Source organism: Mytilus edulis, chromosome 12 (assembly GCF_963676685.1).
Source record: "Mytilus edulis chromosome 12, xbMytEdul2.2, whole genome shotgun sequence".
In the NCBI taxonomy this organism is placed as follows: Eukaryota; Metazoa; Mollusca; class Bivalvia; order Mytilida; family Mytilidae; genus Mytilus; species Mytilus edulis.
This window is the reverse complement of record NC_092355.1, coordinates 34,964,522-34,981,364: the sequence shown is the minus strand read 5'-3', so window position 1 is coordinate 34,981,364 and position 16,843 is coordinate 34,964,522. Positions and strand designations below refer to the sequence as shown.

The window sequence follows — 16,843 nt, the reverse complement described above, 5'->3', positions numbered from 1 at the left end:
ATTTATACGGTATTCATGAGCATGCAGCTGCTACTCAGACTTTGTAAAACGTCACAAGTGTCTGCCCAAAAAAGTAAAAGAAAGTTTCGTCTACTTTTTAAAATGTTCACCAAAAATTACCAAGACAATGTTGATAAATATTCCACATCAACTTCACATATAATATACGATGGTCTTGAAGTATAAATTAGGTAATGGCCTTGTTTATCGTCATAATTTCGTGTTATAGCGTTCATTTACTAGTCTATGTAGATTATTACACAATAATTAAAATACCAAAGCAGGAGCATAATGTCGACGATTACTATTACCTCTTTTAATCGATATAAATTGTTTTTTATTTATATCACACAAAGACTTCCATACAAATTGATAATTATTATTAACAAGGAAGTTATTTAAACGATTGGTAGCACGACAAATAAGGTAAGAGAATACAAATTGATTTTATATGTTCCTTTGTTTCTAATCCAGATATAAGTTGAAGTACATGTCATTAAATTACTGAAGTACGTATTACAAGCACCAACGGTACTAACGATAGATATAAGCATTACACATGTAACATGAGTATTAAAATGGAGAATGGAAATGGGATGTGTCAAAGAGACATTGCGTAGTGATTAGAGAATAATAATATGAATGAGGCCGCGATATTTTGTTTTTTTATGATATGAAATTTGATGGTTTCATTTCTAGATCTACAAAATAATATACCTGATAAATTTAGTTCGAAATTCTGAGTTCAGTAAAAATGTATCTAAAGCTAACACAATTTGCTCATACCACTTAAAGGGTCAACGAGTTTAATGTATAAATTGTTTTTGCTGGAATCGCCGATAAATACAAGCACAACAGACCAAATCAACCAAATTTATCCAAATAGATAAAACAAAGACAAGCAAATGCGAAAAAAGCATGGCATATAAATACTAGCAGTCTGGCTTAATTCGGACACTTATTAAGATAGAGATAAACGTTCTAAGTGAGAACAAACTTTTCTTGCTTTATTGAACCATATTTCGTAAACTATGTAACAATCACTAGAATGGCTAATAACTTGGGCTTAGACATAGAAATCTAAAATACTGCATAATTTGGAAAGTAAGATTAAACTCTCGGTGCTAATAAAGAAAGTTATTTAATGTAGCATATTTACTGCAATTTGCAAGATACTGACGATGAAACAAAACATGCACATTTAGTAATCATTTATCCACAAAACTTAATCCTGTAAAGATTCAGCATATCAAAAATTTTCCTTCTTACGTACCTGATTCTAGAAAAGAGGTTGCTTTATAAAGTCTGTGTATCTCATTGTTTGGTGGTTTGTGTGTTGTGAATTGTGAACTGTTGTCTACTTGAGTACTATACATTTGATCTATATATTGTCAGGGTTTTTTTTTCGCATTACGTTTTTGTAGAGTATGTAACATTAACATCTTAAAAAAGGGCAGAGGGGACAATGGAAAGTCACCCAATGGTCGATAAGAGGATGACAAAACCCCATTCAAAATCGAAAAACATTATCTGTTGGTTATTTTAGTTTTAAGATAATATTTATTATAATAAGACTGGGAACAAAACTTGTATTTCTTTCCAGTTATCGTAGATATGGCACAGGTGTTGGCCGTACCAGATGTTAGACATGGATTTTCGTACATAGGCAAATTTAACCACGACTTCGGTCGAATTACTGGGATAGCAGCTACAATAAAGGGGAATGTTTTGTTATGTGACTATGTTAAGAAGAATCTGATATTAGTTGATCCTCTTGGAATTGTTTTACATAAGCTTGACGTTGACAGTGAACCATATGATTTGGCTATTACAAGTCAAAATATAGGCTATATTACACAACCTAACTCCAGAACTGTCCTACAAATAGACCCTGATAGAATGATGGTACTCTTCAAAGCAACCTGCGACGAACTAAACACAACAGTGTTTTGTGTTTCAGCAGTTTCAAATACTGGAAGGGATTTTCCGAAAAACGTTCCATGCTATCTTGGTGTTAACAAGCATGGTATGTCATATAAAGTTCCTGTCAATTACGAAAACATGTAAGTATGTATCTGCACACAAAGTGTTTAACCTGTAGACCTAAACGCTGATCACACAATATGACATATAAAAAATTGTATTATAGAGTTTCACACTTGTTCATGTTGTTATGGTAGTTGATTAAATGAGTTGAAAGATTATTGCCCTTGATACTAATTTGACCGATGACCTTACGACACATCAGTTTCAAAGTGTGTAATCGGAATAATACATTTTGACCAGTTTATTCAGTCTGATTGTTGATATAACAAGAAAACACAATAAAATGCCGTTTTCATATGCATGGGCTTGTTAGACCGAAAGGAACTGAAAAGAAATTACATGCACAATATATTATTTGAAGGCTAGATAAAAAAAAACACACAATTGTAATTTTAAATAAATCCTGTCTTTTTAGACTAACATCCACATAAAATTTAGAAACGGAATGGAGAATTTCTTAAAGAGACAACAGCCCGACCAAAGCGGAAAAAACGCCGGAGGAAACCAACAAGTCTTCAACACAGCAGGAAAATATCGCACCTGCAATTACCCTCCATCTGACCCCTAGAAGCCAAAATGTTGCCTAGTTCAGTGACAATGGACATTATACAAAACTACAAAACATATACATGTATTTGAACTGACCAGACTACCAAAGGCCAGAATTTTTGACTTGGGACTGACGCAAACATGCGGCGGGATTAAATATGTTTTGCGAAATCTCAACATATACATCTAGCCGATATAAAACAAACAAACTGCAATACGCATAATAGTCAATTAGAAAGAAGTCCATGTCCGATGTCAGAATATGTAACCAAAAAATTAAGCAAAAGGATACATGAATAAACAAAGGAATGATATCAGTTACTGACATGCTTGCTTTAGACCTCAACTAAACTGATTGAAAGATTATGTTTTCATTATTTGAAAATCAAGCACCATCCTTCTCTTTAATTGTTCGGTATCATACATTCATGAAAAATATGAGAATAACATAACTCGTATCATGCCAAAAACTGGTTTAAGCATAAGTGAGTTTATTTCCGATGCAAAAGACCCTATTAGTGAATCAATATTAATACCGAAATACCGTAAAGCGGGGTGTAAAATCTCGCTTATTTTCGCGGATTGAACAAAATCGCCAAAAAAAATTCCGCCAATTTTAATGTATAAATTCAAAAGTTTTGATAAAAGTTTCGAATCCGCCAAAATAATAACCACCAAAATATTTCGTATACCTTATTCAATGAAATTCGCGAAACTTTACACTCGCGAAAATAACCTGCAATACGGTATGTAATCCTGTATTACCTGATATACACTTTAACATAAGTCATTGTACTGAAACGTGCAAAATGCTTGTTTTAGCCCCATTTTGGTACTTTATTTTGTTTGCAAGAGTACAGCTAAACTATTATACACAAAGTCCGTACTTTTTATCAATGTCAGTGATTTATTTTTCTTCTATTGCAGCAGCCTAACAGACGTTACTAAATATCCCAAAATTGGTACACGTGCTGTAAAATTCCATGTCATGGACGAACATACTTACTTATCGTGTATAGGAGGCCAAAATTATATCACAACATATAACGACGTATTGCATAACCAACAAGGAATCGTTGCTGACATTACAACCATGGATACGCCCACTGACATATGTTCTGACGACTATGGACACATCTATATCAGTGGACAGGGATCGAACAATATACATAGACTTACATATTCTTTGAAAGATAAACGTTATTATACAATAGAACAGGTTTGCAAGGTTTTAGACATACCATTGGATTCACACCACGGAATCAAGGAACCTGTCGCCTTGTGCTTCAACCAAGACTATAGTAAACTGTATATTGCCAACGAATGGGGGAAATCAATTTTGGTTTTTGATGTGGTTTAATGATTAATACAAGTACTTTGGTTTCATATATATTTGTAAAGTACCATTTTTGTGGCATTTCGTTGGTAAAATTAACAATTCGATTTAAATTATAAACGCAGTATAATTTTTTTTAGTCTTGCATGAAATCTTTGGTAAAACCACAAAATCAATACTTTCGAAAGGGCTATGTTTCTTAAATCCACAAAAATAAGTGAATTCAGAAAAATATTTTGCTGTTTAATACAATACTATGTCGTGTTAATTTTACTTGATGTAAATATTCTGTGATTAACAAATTCAGCATATATATTTCTGATACATTAACAATGTACATCCGCAATGTTATCGACTGTTAACCAAGAAGTTACTCTCAAACTGAAGGAAATTTCCAGTAAGATATGAACTTTTGACTTATTTGTAAGGCCTCACTTCACGTTTGAGAAGGAGAAAAGAGAAACATCGGTGTGAGTTTGTTTTTTTTAGACGTGTTTGCAATACAACTAAACCAGGCACAGTACCAGTTCGGCTCTAGTCGTATTGGTCACAGTAATTTTGTTTATGTCGTTTCGAACACAGTCGTTTTGGCGATAGTCGATTCGGCCACATTATTTTAAAGTGTTTGTATATGAATATATATGTTAATTGATAGAAGATTTTGATTTTAAAGGAGTATTTAAATTAGTTTTTTTATTACGAATGTATGTGCTCTGAAATATGAGGACGCAAGACCATTTAACAGTTTCAGACTTCACAATTGATTTGATAAAAAAGCACTATATGTGTTTAATGATAATGTTATAATATGAAGTTAAGATATCAAACACGAACAGACTGTATAAGAAGAAAAGGATTCGTAAATAATTACCAACAAGCTACGTCAGTTGCAAGTTAATCATCGACTCGGACGCTACTACTCCTAATGAGAGATAGAATGGTTCATTCCTAATATAAAACTATATGGTTCATATATTGTAGCTCGAAATAAATAAAAAAAAAATTAACATGCCTAAATAATTAGTATATATAATTGTAGCTATAAGGTTTAAACTTCAATTACTACAGTGTTTTCTGTTTATTATGACATGTTTACTAATAATAAAGTGACAAAAGAAAAAGGTGCTTAAATTTTTTTTGGCAAAGTCAATACCTTATTCTTACTTTTTTTTCTTTTCGACAATTGTCATTAAAAGAGAAAGACATGTGTATTTGTTCATTTAAAAAGCAACTAGACAAAGTATTTTACTTTTGTTTATCTTTTATTATTGCCCAATTAAAATCTCGATTTGGCAATTATGAAAGTTTAAGCGCCTATATACATATGGTAAAACTAAATTTCCTTTCTATTTACCTTAATTTTCAATCAGTTTTTAAAATATGCAGGTTTTTTTTTTATCTCCATGGAGATTATATAAAAAAAAATAATTACATTACATCGAAAAATTCATCAAAGTTTTGTTACAGAAAATTTTATAAAAATGACCATATAATTGATATTCATGCCAACCCCGACATGCTGACTACTGTGCTGGTGATTCTATCGGGGACGAAACGTGCACCAGCGGTGGCATCGGTAAATAATAAGCATAGTAGAAATATTGGACAAATGAAACATAGCAACATAATCAATACTTTTTTACAAAAATTAATAATAAAGGTCACTTATAACTATAAGACTGTTTATAGTTATGTTTTTCTTAGCATTCTTGCAAAACAAATGACGAGTTGAATGATGAACGAATGTGATGTTCATAGCCAAATTTGTAACATCCGTGACGACTTTAAGTAAAAACACCATTTCATATCGTTTTATTTTTGGTAAAATATTGCAGCATTTTATTTCACGAACTGGAACAAAGTTTGCGTTGGCCAAAATCAGTGTAGGTTTGAAGAATGTTATGGAAAATCAATCATCATACGGAAAACGAATCGGTCTGAAGAGTTTTAAATGTATGGTTCGGTAGGTTAATATTAATGTTCGAAACCAGTCAACAACCTAGCCATTTAAAATCTGGATATATACTCTCAATAATTGAAACCGATAGTTATATTGAGACAATGAATGAATACCAAACATTACAATGATTCACTTTAACAGTTCCTAGTTGAATGCAGTCTTAGATATATCAAATATGTAGTCTAACTTCATAAACAATATCTATGTCTTATTCCCCACACCACCATCTTTGCTTACTTACTAAGTGTTCGTTCTTTTGTTTGGGATAATTGATACGAAAGCTAACAATTGTGAGAATCATGCTACTGATCCGCATGACGACAGGTTGTGACAACTCTTGTCAATAACAGATGTAAAGTTAAATAAGCAGCTAACTCTTTTTTTATTGTTTTTTTTTTTTTTTTTTGAATTGGCATTACATGAGGTTTGATAAAATATGAGATATACGATCAAAATGTCTACGGTTTGTGTGAATCATATTCGGAAATATGTAAGTTAAACACTAGCTAAGACAATTTGGAAAAAGACTATATCAAAAGATGTCATATGATGAAACAAGATATATTCAGCAAATTTTAAATCAGCAAGTGTATTGAGTTGCCTTAAACATAAATAGCCTATGACAAACGATTTATTCTCCGACATTAATAGAATATGAGGACTGCAAGGCATATCAACTTTTTTAGGAACTGTTCTGACTATATAATTAAATATTCTGAAAATACAGTATTAGATTAAAATCTAAATTTCTGGTGTTCCAGTATTAACGAAGCTCAATGAGGATAAATTCATCATAGATACAAGGATCAAAATTGTATATTTACGCCAGGCGAGCGTTTCGTCTAAAAAAGACTCATCAGTGACGCTCGAATCAAAAAATGTTTAAAAGGCCAAATAGAGTACAAAGTTAAAGACATTCAGTATATCGTCGTTTCTTTATTTAAATCATTTGTCAATTGATTCATAAATATAAACTGTAAAAAAAGTATTATTTATTGAAGAGCACTATCCAAGGGGTCCTTATTATGCTTCTGATTTAACAATTTCTAGGCATACAATCGTATTAGTCATAACACACAAAAATACGCTATGCTATCAGTACTGCATAAAATAAACTCATCATATATACCAGGACTAAATTTTGTATATACACCAGACGCGCGTTTCGTCTACAAAAGACAAAAGTGACGCTCGAATCCAATAAAGTTTAAAAGGCCAAATAAAGTACGAAGTTGACGAATATTAAGGACAGAAATTCCTCATAGTTAGGCCAAATACAGCTAAAGTAATCTATGCCTGAGGTAAAAAAAAAAGCCTAGTTTTTCAAGAAAAAAATTAGTTAACAGTTAATTTATCAATATTATAACAATATCAATGCTAATTCATGTCAGCACAAAAAGTGCTGACTACAGGGCTGGTGATACTCTCGGGGAAATAAATCTCCACCAGCAGTGGAATCGACCCAGTGGTTGTAAATAAACTCTTCATAGATACCAGGACTAAATTTTGTATATACGCCAGACGCGCGTTTCGCCTACAAAAGACTCATCAGTGACGCTCGAATACAAAATAAATAAAAAGGCCAAATAAAGTACGAAGTTGAAGAGCATTAATAACCAAAATTCCTAAAAGTTATGCCAAATACAGCTAAAGTAATCTATGCCTGAGGTAGAAAAGCTTAGTTTTTCAAGAAAAAAACTGGTAAACAGTTAATTTATCAATATTATAACAATATCAATGATAATTCATTACAGCACAAAAAGTGCTGACTACTGGGCTGGTGATACCCTCGAGGAAATAAATCTCCACCAGCAGTATCATCGACCCAGTGGTTGTAAATAAACTCATCATAAATTCGAGGACTAAATTTTGAATATACGCCAGACGCGCGTTTCGTCTACAAAAGACTCACCAGTGACGTTCGAATCAAAAAACGTTAAAAATTCCAAATAAAGTACGAAGTTGAAGAGCATTAAGGACCAAAATTCCTAAAAGTTATGCCAAATACAGCTAAGGTAATCTATGCCTGAGGTAGAAAAGCTTTAGTTTTTTTCAAAAATTCAAAATTTTGTAAACAGTTAATTTATCAATATAACAATATCAATGATAATTCATGTCAGCACAAAAAGTGTTGACTACTGGGCTGGTGATACCCTCGGGGATAACTATTAACATTTAATGTACAGCATCTATTGAAAGCATTGTACTGTTTCATCAATAGATTACGTCACTATAAACAATGGACGTGATGTCATCTACCCCTTATGAAATTTACTACATGCAACCTACTACGAATCCATAGGTCCCCACGTGAAGGCGTTCAACCAATCACAACATCATAATTTGACCGCGGTGCTATAATATCAATCGCAAACCATTTCCTCAATTTCGTCACAAAGTTGGCAAATGGTGTTTGAGACTGTACAAAGTTTTCTGATTGACTCGAAAAAGAATTGCTATTCTTTCTTTGAAAGAGTTATGTCTTGCCTAGTTTAAAATTTAGATATGATTTTAATACTTTATACAACCCAATATGAATTTTTCTAACAATAATGAAAAATTCAACTACCAAACGTCGGCTTTAAAACAAAAAATATCAATGCACCATGTATAGATTCTACTACCAGGTAAACATTAAAACTTAAACATTTTTTCACACAAAAAATCATACTTCAGCCTGCAAGTAGGGAAGTCCATTAAAGTTTTGTTGACTTGTTCACTCTACTATGGGATCAGTAATGACTCGACACAATACAAACAATCGATAAAATATATCATAAATCATTTTCCTTTTTTCAATGTACCATTGATGTATTCACTTCGGATTGCATTTACTTTTTATTTGGAAGACATTTATGCTGGTCATGATCTTGTTTTTGGTCTTTGGTATCAAAATAACGTTAAAGTATTAATAAAACCATACTTCAAAACTTAATTGAAAAGGAGAGGTTAATATAACGTATATACACTAATGGACCGATCTGCCAACAACTGTCATATTTGTCTTGAGTTAATACATTATACTTGCATTTCATATTTAGATAGAATAAGAAATTGCTGTTATAGTTTATAAAATGCGACATGTTTGTTTTTAGTTATCCTATGAGAGTTGTATGCTTAATTGGAAATGTGTACTACAAAGGAGTATTATCCTTCTTTAACATGTTTAGGAAATGACAATGTCTTAAATATATAAAATATAAAATAAAATATCAACATTTAAATTTTAAAATTAAGTAAACTTTCATTTTGATTTTATATTTCCCTTAATCTACAACAAAAAGTCACCAACAATCATGATCCTAGAGGCACTTTGAACATTTCCAAAACTGAAAAAAATCTGCGGGAAATATTAAATACATTCGCACATATTATCAAAAAGAAAAACTTTTAAAATCAATGGTGTTGTTTTCCTTCTGTATAAAAAAAAATCAATTATCATTATAAAACTACAGACCAATATCTTTATTCAACGTTGATACTAGACGTATGGCTTATGTCTTAGCACAATGGTTGAAGTTTACTGAACTCCCTCTTAAAAGATGTTTAGTCTCATACCTTGATACTAAACGGTGTCTGTCGAACATAAGCTAGATCTCAGAAACCTACTGTCCTTTAATTCCGTATTAAAGAGTTATCAAAGGTACCAGGATTATAATTTAATACATCAGGCGCGCGTTTCGTCTACAGAAGACTCATCAGTGACGCTCAGATCGAAATAGTTAAAAAGCCAAATAAATACAAAGTTGAAGAGCATTGCGGACCCAAAATTCCAAAAGGTTGTGCCAAATTTTAAAAGCAGTTGTAATGCTGATCTGTAGAGTAAGACAGGATTCTAACAATAAAGGCATTCAAATCAAACTTGATGATAAAACAAATAGGTTAAATAATTCCCAATTGGCTAACGACGCAACTCTGTTTTTCGATTCTAAATATGAAATTAGCTTGGCATTTAACCTAATAGAAAATGTCGGCACACTTTTGGGTTAAACCTCAATAAATCTAAAACAGCAGGTATATGGTCAGGAAGACTCAAACACTAAGGAGTCAAAACAATTTAGTAGAATCGTTGGCTAACAACCAAAAAAGTCGTAGGTGTCTACTGTTGGCCAAATAAAAATAAATGTGACCAAGTATATCTTGAAAATGAAATGATACAGTAAAACACAATAGTATATAATTCGAAAAACAGAGACATTACAATAATAGATCGAATAAAAGTTGTTAATTTCTTATCTTACCTCTCTAACTTTTTTATGATCAGTTGTTTTTACATTTCAAATCTAGCGTAAGGATTTCAAAACATGTACGTGCAAATGTTATCGAAACCAATAAACAGGGGAAAGGAGGGGCGTTGAACATTTAACAAAGATCACACAAATGGGGGTTCTAAAAATGACAGACAATGATAATTTTGTAAATATATTACAAACTTTATTAGATAAAACTATTAACTTTGTTTATTGGAAAGTCATTCAAACATATACGATTAACAAATTATATTTCCTACGACAGGTATGATGCCAGACAACACCCAATATTTCAGAAATACATTACCCATATTTTGCTTAAACATGTTATAGAGCTGATACAAGCAAATAATAGACCAATAAGTATCACATTCATGACAAACTATTTTAACTCGCCACATTATGTATGTATGTATGTGCCTGTCCAAGTGAGGAGCATGTAATTCAGTGGTTGTCGTTTGTTTATGTGTTAAATATTTGTTTTTTTGTTCATTTGTTTATATTAATAAGGCCGTTAGTTTTCTCGTTTGAATTGTTTTACGTTGTTATTTCGGGGCTTTTTATAGCTGACTATGCGGTATGGGCTTTGCTAATTGATGAAAGCCGTACGGTCCATGGTTCTTAATATCTGTGTCATTTTGGTTTCTTGTGGAGAGTTGTCTCATTAGCAATCATACCACATCTTCTTTTGTATATTAAAATAATAGGCAGCAAATGTTTTTGGGTAACGAAAATATGAATTTAAAGGAAATTGTAAAGTGTATATTAATGGACATGAATAACCACAAACCTCACAAAAACTAACAACTGAGCAAAACAAACATCATAAAAACTGGAAACGAACTCAAGCGTTGCAGAAGAGTAACCAGTTCCCAACTTCATGTATGACAACCATTGTGTTACATATTTTTTTTAACATGACACGAACTTTACAGAAAAAAGTAATATTGATTTTTTTATCTTTCTAATGATAAAATAAAACTGGAAATTGCAAAAAGCTAAATATAAATGAAAGAATGAACAAGTCAGCATAAAAATGTACATTCTACTGCAGCCTGTTGGTTAGTTCTTACACCTTATCGCTATTTGGAAATCTGCACCGTTGACCCGAAACCTTCGTCAAGTCCAGTAAAGACGGACTAATAGCTATAATGTGTATTATCAATGGCGTGCTAAGAAATCGTTGAACTGTTTGGAACCTGTTGAAATGTAAAAAATATTTCAAACCAAACCGAACGTACACACGAATCGGAAAAATCAGAACAAAATTACGCAGTTTTGCAATTTTAAAATGCATCATTGCTTCACTAGCAACCTATCTGTAAATTTCAAAGGTTCACATGAAACCGTCTTTAAGATAGAGTTGGCAATATAATTTGTATTTTCCCGACCGTATATCGATATTTTTTCTTTTACAATACACGGTTAATGACTTGTGAGATTCTTTGAATGGGTAAATTGGTATGTGCAGTATAATTGTTCAAATTGTCTATTTTAAAGCATATATTAAACACATCATAGATACCAGGATTAGAATTTTAAATTTACGCCAGACGCTCGAATAAAAAAAATGTTTAAAAGGCCAAATATAGTACGATGTTGAAGAGCAATGAGGACCAAATATTCCTAAAAAATTGCCAAATACAGCTAAGGTAATCTATTCCTGACGTAGAAAAGCCTTTGTTTTTAAAAATTCAAAGTTTTGTTGACAGTTAATTTCTAATTATGATCATATCAATGATAACTCAAGTCAACAAAGAAATGCTGACTACTGAGCTGGTGATACCCTCGGGGAAATAAATCTCCACCAGCAGTGGCATCGACCCAGTGGTTGCAAATAAACACATCATATCTAGATACCAGGATTATAATTTTAAATTTACGCCAGACGCGCGTTTCGTCTACTAAAGACTCATCAGTGACGCTCCAATAAAAAAAAATGTTTAAAAGGCCAAATATAGTACGATGTTGAAGAGCAATGAGGACCAAATATTCCTAAAAAATTTGCTAATTTCTAATTATGAACATATCAATGATAACTCAAGTCAACACAGAAGTGCTGACTACTGGGCTGGTGATACCCTCGGGGAAATAAATCCACCAGCAGTGGTATCGACCCAGTTGTTGCAAATAAACACATACACACCTTTTCTAAAAAGTTATTTGATTGATATCTGAAAAGTTGGCAAGTCTGCAAACAGGAATTTGCGTTATAATCCCATTTGCAACATTTTGCCTGAGTGTGAATAAAGATGACAGATGCACGAGATGCAAGTGTAACAGGAAACGTATCGTCTGTTGTCGCACCAAGTTTTGTCCATTTTGGGGTTCATGCGATTCAATAAAATAAGTGTAAAGTGTTGTTTTCATTTTGTTTTCTGCCTTTGGTCGAGGCCGCTGCTGGTGGACTGTCAGTCCCAACAGCTATCATAAACTAAGTGATCAGAAAGTCGGTACTGGCATTTTCAATTTTTAAAAAGACACACCTTTCTTTAAGTGCCAGTCTTTGTAAGAATCAGGCAATTTAGGTAAAAATCAAAACATGATCAGAAAAAAAACCACCGAGCTAATCATGCTATTTAATACTAACCATCATCCTCAGTTAAACATAATTGGTCTTTCGTTTGTGTGTGTCTGGTAATATCAAATAACTTGGTTAGAAAATTGGTTAGAATGATAGCAAATTACAGAGTTATCTCCCCTTATTCGTTAATTTCTAGTGCATTTCAACCAAATTGTATCTTCCATTACCAGAACAGAAAACAGAAATGAATTTCATTTTTGTGCATAACTACATTTTATGAACTGAAATCAATGTCAAATTGGGTGGGGTTTTTTGGTCATGTTTTCACCACTGCCTGATTCTTAGGCAGACTGGCACTTAATTGTCCGTTTATGAATTTACAAATTATAAAGAAATCAATCATTTCAAGTAACTCAGGAAAAATTGATAGATTTGCCCATTGCTTAAAGTCCTTTTAATATAGATCATATATCTCTTATTTTGTTTTGGTTGTCATTTTCCCTGTGAACGTAAATCCGAAAAAAAATCTCCGGACGCATATAATTTATAAATGTTGTCTTCATATAGATTCTACCACAGCATCGATTGCGATAGTTTATCATGTCGAGGGTGGATTGAAATGATTATTATTGTATTGCAAGAGATTTGGGGTGGAATTGGTTTCCCGCATGATTTATCGACGATATGCAGATGATCATAATTTTCTTTTTTGAATGATCTGCCAAAAAATTATTTCTTTTTTCACCAGTCATGGTCAACTTCTTTTCATTGTCATAAAAGGAGTTAAGAGAAAAAAAAGGTTAATTTGTTTTCATAATCTAGTTTTGTTAAATGACAAACTGAATTCAAATGAACCACATGTTGATTTTAGGTGTCATACCACCAATTACTCCCTCAAATTTAGAACGTATGTGAAAGTAGGCCTACTCGGACAAAAAATAGTGCATTTGGTGTCATTGTTTACTTAAACTAACCAACAAATTGGGTGAAATGAAACTTTTGGTGAAAGAGAAATATGTTGAGACCATTTTGAGCTAAAATTTACTTGTTTATGAGTTTGCATTAAAAATTGAGGATTAATGCGCTCCATAGTATACTAATTTAAGATTTCCAGAAAACCAGGGGTTATTTTTAGTGGTACCTCTATTTGGAAGACCTTTTCTTTTTTATATGATTTTGAACACCTGTTGAAAATTGGCATGTAGAAAGCTGATACATGTACGATTCAGGATATATCTGGTTTCTATGAAGTTAAACTTAAGGTAAAATATTTAGAAAGCTGTGAAAATTGTAAAATTTGGTTGAACAGATAGGGACTTTTAATTGGTGGTATGACACCTTTAAGCAAAATGCGGTGAAACATCAAAATCAGAAAACAATTGGTTTTTTTTTTGTCTTAACTGATCATTTGAGATAATAGTAGCCACATTTCAATCTTTTTGGGGGCAAAATGTCACATATTGGAAATTTATAGCCTAAAACTTGAGTTTGTGCTATTTTTAGCTTTTCCCATCCTGACAATATGCTTTTATATAAAAAATGTCCTAAATAATGTTATAAATGCACAGAAAGTTATGCTGTGGTGTTAAACATTGAAACATAGGTTGTTTAGTACCCCAAACAAATTTTGTCATGCAGATTTAATGAAATTATTTGATTTTTACCCCTCATATCATTGCGTCATACTATGTACTTGGCAGATAGCATTGCCTAATGTAAACACTGCAGAAACTCACAAAAGTACCATTTATTATTTCAAATGAAATTTTTATATCTTAAATTTTATTAACTGATGTAAATAAACACACTTAAATGACCATGACTGCACTTTTGATCAATTTGTAGTACTTTACTGACACCAGATGAAAAAAAGGGGGGTAAATATTCCTTGACACTTCAATACCTTGGATTTTTTACTAAATTCATTGCAAAAATTGTGGAAAGTCTCTAAAGAAGTAGAACAAACAAGGAAAAATCAGCAAAAACTGATCTTGCTATTGAAAGTTAATGTTCCTGTAGCCCAAAATGAAATTTTCAAGTATTTTCTATCAAAGTTATACATTACAGGATTAAGAATAAAACAAAATAAAAGATTTCTAATCAACTTTTTTTTCTCTTTAGGTGTCATACCACCAATTACTCCCTCAAATTTAGAACGTATATGAAAGTAGGCCTTCTCGGACAAAAAATAGTGCATTTGGTGTCATTGTTTACTTAAACTAACCAACAAATTGGGTGAAATGAAACTTTTGGTGAAAGAGAAATATGTTGAGACCATTTTGAGATAAAAAAATTTACTTGTTTATGAGTTTGCATTCAAAATTGAGGATTAATGCGCTCCATAGTATACTAATTTAAGATTTCCAGAAAACCAGGGGTTATTTTTAGTGGTACCTCTATTTGGAAGACCTTTTCTTTTTTATATGATTTTGAACACCTGTTGAAAATTGGCATGTAGAAAGCTGATACATGTACGATTCAGGATATATCTGGTTTCTATGAAGTTAAACTTAAGGTAAAATATTTAGAAAGCTGTGAAAATTGTAAAATTTGGTTGAACAGATAGGGACTTTTAATTGGTGGTATGACACCTAAATACTTGTTCTACCACTGTTATGAGTGTGATACGATATTTATCCAATCTAAACAGTTCCATTTTCAAATTTAAAACAAGAGCTTTTTAAATATTTTGTATATTAAACTGTCGACAGTAGAAAAATATCACATTGCTAAAGATTTGATAGTGGAATCTGTTTCTTTAGAGTTTGTAAATGATACGCAGACAGATTCAATCCTTTCCTTCAAATTATTTGCAAAAATATGTACGTGTTCTTTCTATGTGACATCTTCAGGCATGGTCGTATTTTCTCATGACATCACAATGAAATATTCAGAAAAGAATGATCAAATTTGCAATCGATTAATGACGTATGACGTTAAAAAACGAATTCCTGGGATGCGTTTTAGGTGAATTTAGTCTCTGCTGCATGATTTTTTTTTAATATCATTTAGTTTGTTCATGAAGGTAGTTTGGTTTGGTTTTTTTATTTATTTATTTTTGGGGGGGAGGGGGGCGGGGGTTTACTAGCTTTAAGTAACTACGAGTATTATCAAATCGTACTTTGTTTTAATTTGACCTGTTGAACATTTGATAATGGATTTTTGTTATTCAATGTTTACTTATTAAGTGTTATATCTCGTCTCAACTTTTGTAATATATACCAGCATTGATATGAATATTCATTTTCACTTTTGTTCTTGTAACATATAAACACTTTATTTACTTTGTAAAAAATATGTCTGTACTCTATGACTGTATATGTATACCTTACAACAAACTTATTTTTTTTTCCTGTGTACGTTATTTTATTTCGTGGCATTTGGTCTAAAGCAATGGTTGTCATTCTTATATTGTTTAACATCTCAATCTTTATTTTATTATTTTATATATATATATATTGTGTCATAGAACAAATTTATTCGTTCAGTTTATGATCGCTTGTTTGTTTAAAATGTGTCTTTAATTTATACTTTATAGTGTGTCTTTCTTTGTTGCTATGCAATACTATAAAAGAGGGACGAAATATACCAAAGGGACAGTCAACTATAAGTGTTGTTTTCAACTGTTCTAAGTCAGAAACCTGATGTTCAGTGGTTATCCTTTGTTGATGTTGTTCAGAAGTGTTTGTCATTTCTCGTTTTTTATATAGATTATACCATTGGTTTTCCTGTTTAAATTGTTTGCACTAGCCATTGTGTGGCCTTTTATAGCTTGCTGTTCGGTGTAGGCATAGGCTCGGTGTAGAAGACCATACTTTGATCTATAATGGTTTGCTTTTACAAATTGTGACGTGACTTGGATAGAAAGTTGTCTCATTGGCACTTATACCACATCTTCTTACATACATCGTCTACTATTTTTATGTCCTTTTTTAGTCATATATATGTAGCATTTTGGTTTATATATATATATTCAAATCTTTTGACATATGTACATAATAATTGAATTTAGACTTTATTGGTGTTTTTCCTTTAACTTTAAATTCGTCAATACAGAGTTTTGTTTTTAATTTTAACGAAGAAAAAAAAATATAAAAGATTAGCAACACTTTATAAAATTATATGTCCGGAGCGCTCTTTTGAATTTACCTTAATCACCGAAGCCGAACAATTGAAAT

General features: G+C 31.8%; 1 protein-coding gene across 1 annotated transcript; it reads left to right on the top strand.

The window, feature by feature from the left end:
• Positions 1-384: 384 nt before the first annotated feature.
• On the top strand, positions 385-5,364 carry LOC139498325 (uncharacterized). Its single transcript, XM_071286697.1, has 3 exons — positions 385-426; positions 1,604-2,063; positions 3,523-5,364. Exons 2-3 carry the CDS (start codon positions 1,615-1,617, stop codon positions 3,953-3,955), a joined length of 882 nt encoding a protein of 293 aa, XP_071142798.1. The 5' UTR covers positions 385-426; positions 1,604-1,614; the 3' UTR covers positions 3,956-5,364.
• Positions 5,365-16,843: the final 11,479 nt, after the last annotated feature.

Bases quoted from the DNA above. Each gene is read 5' to 3' on its own strand.
- LOC139498325 (XM_071286697.1), top strand. From the start codon at position 1,615: ATGGCACAGGTGTTGGCCGTACCAGATGTTAGACATGGATTTTCGTAC. The intron at 2,064-3,522 runs GTAAGTATGTAT...CTTCTATTGCAG, and splicing joins CCTGTCAATTACGAAAACAT to CAGCCTAACAGACGTTACTA.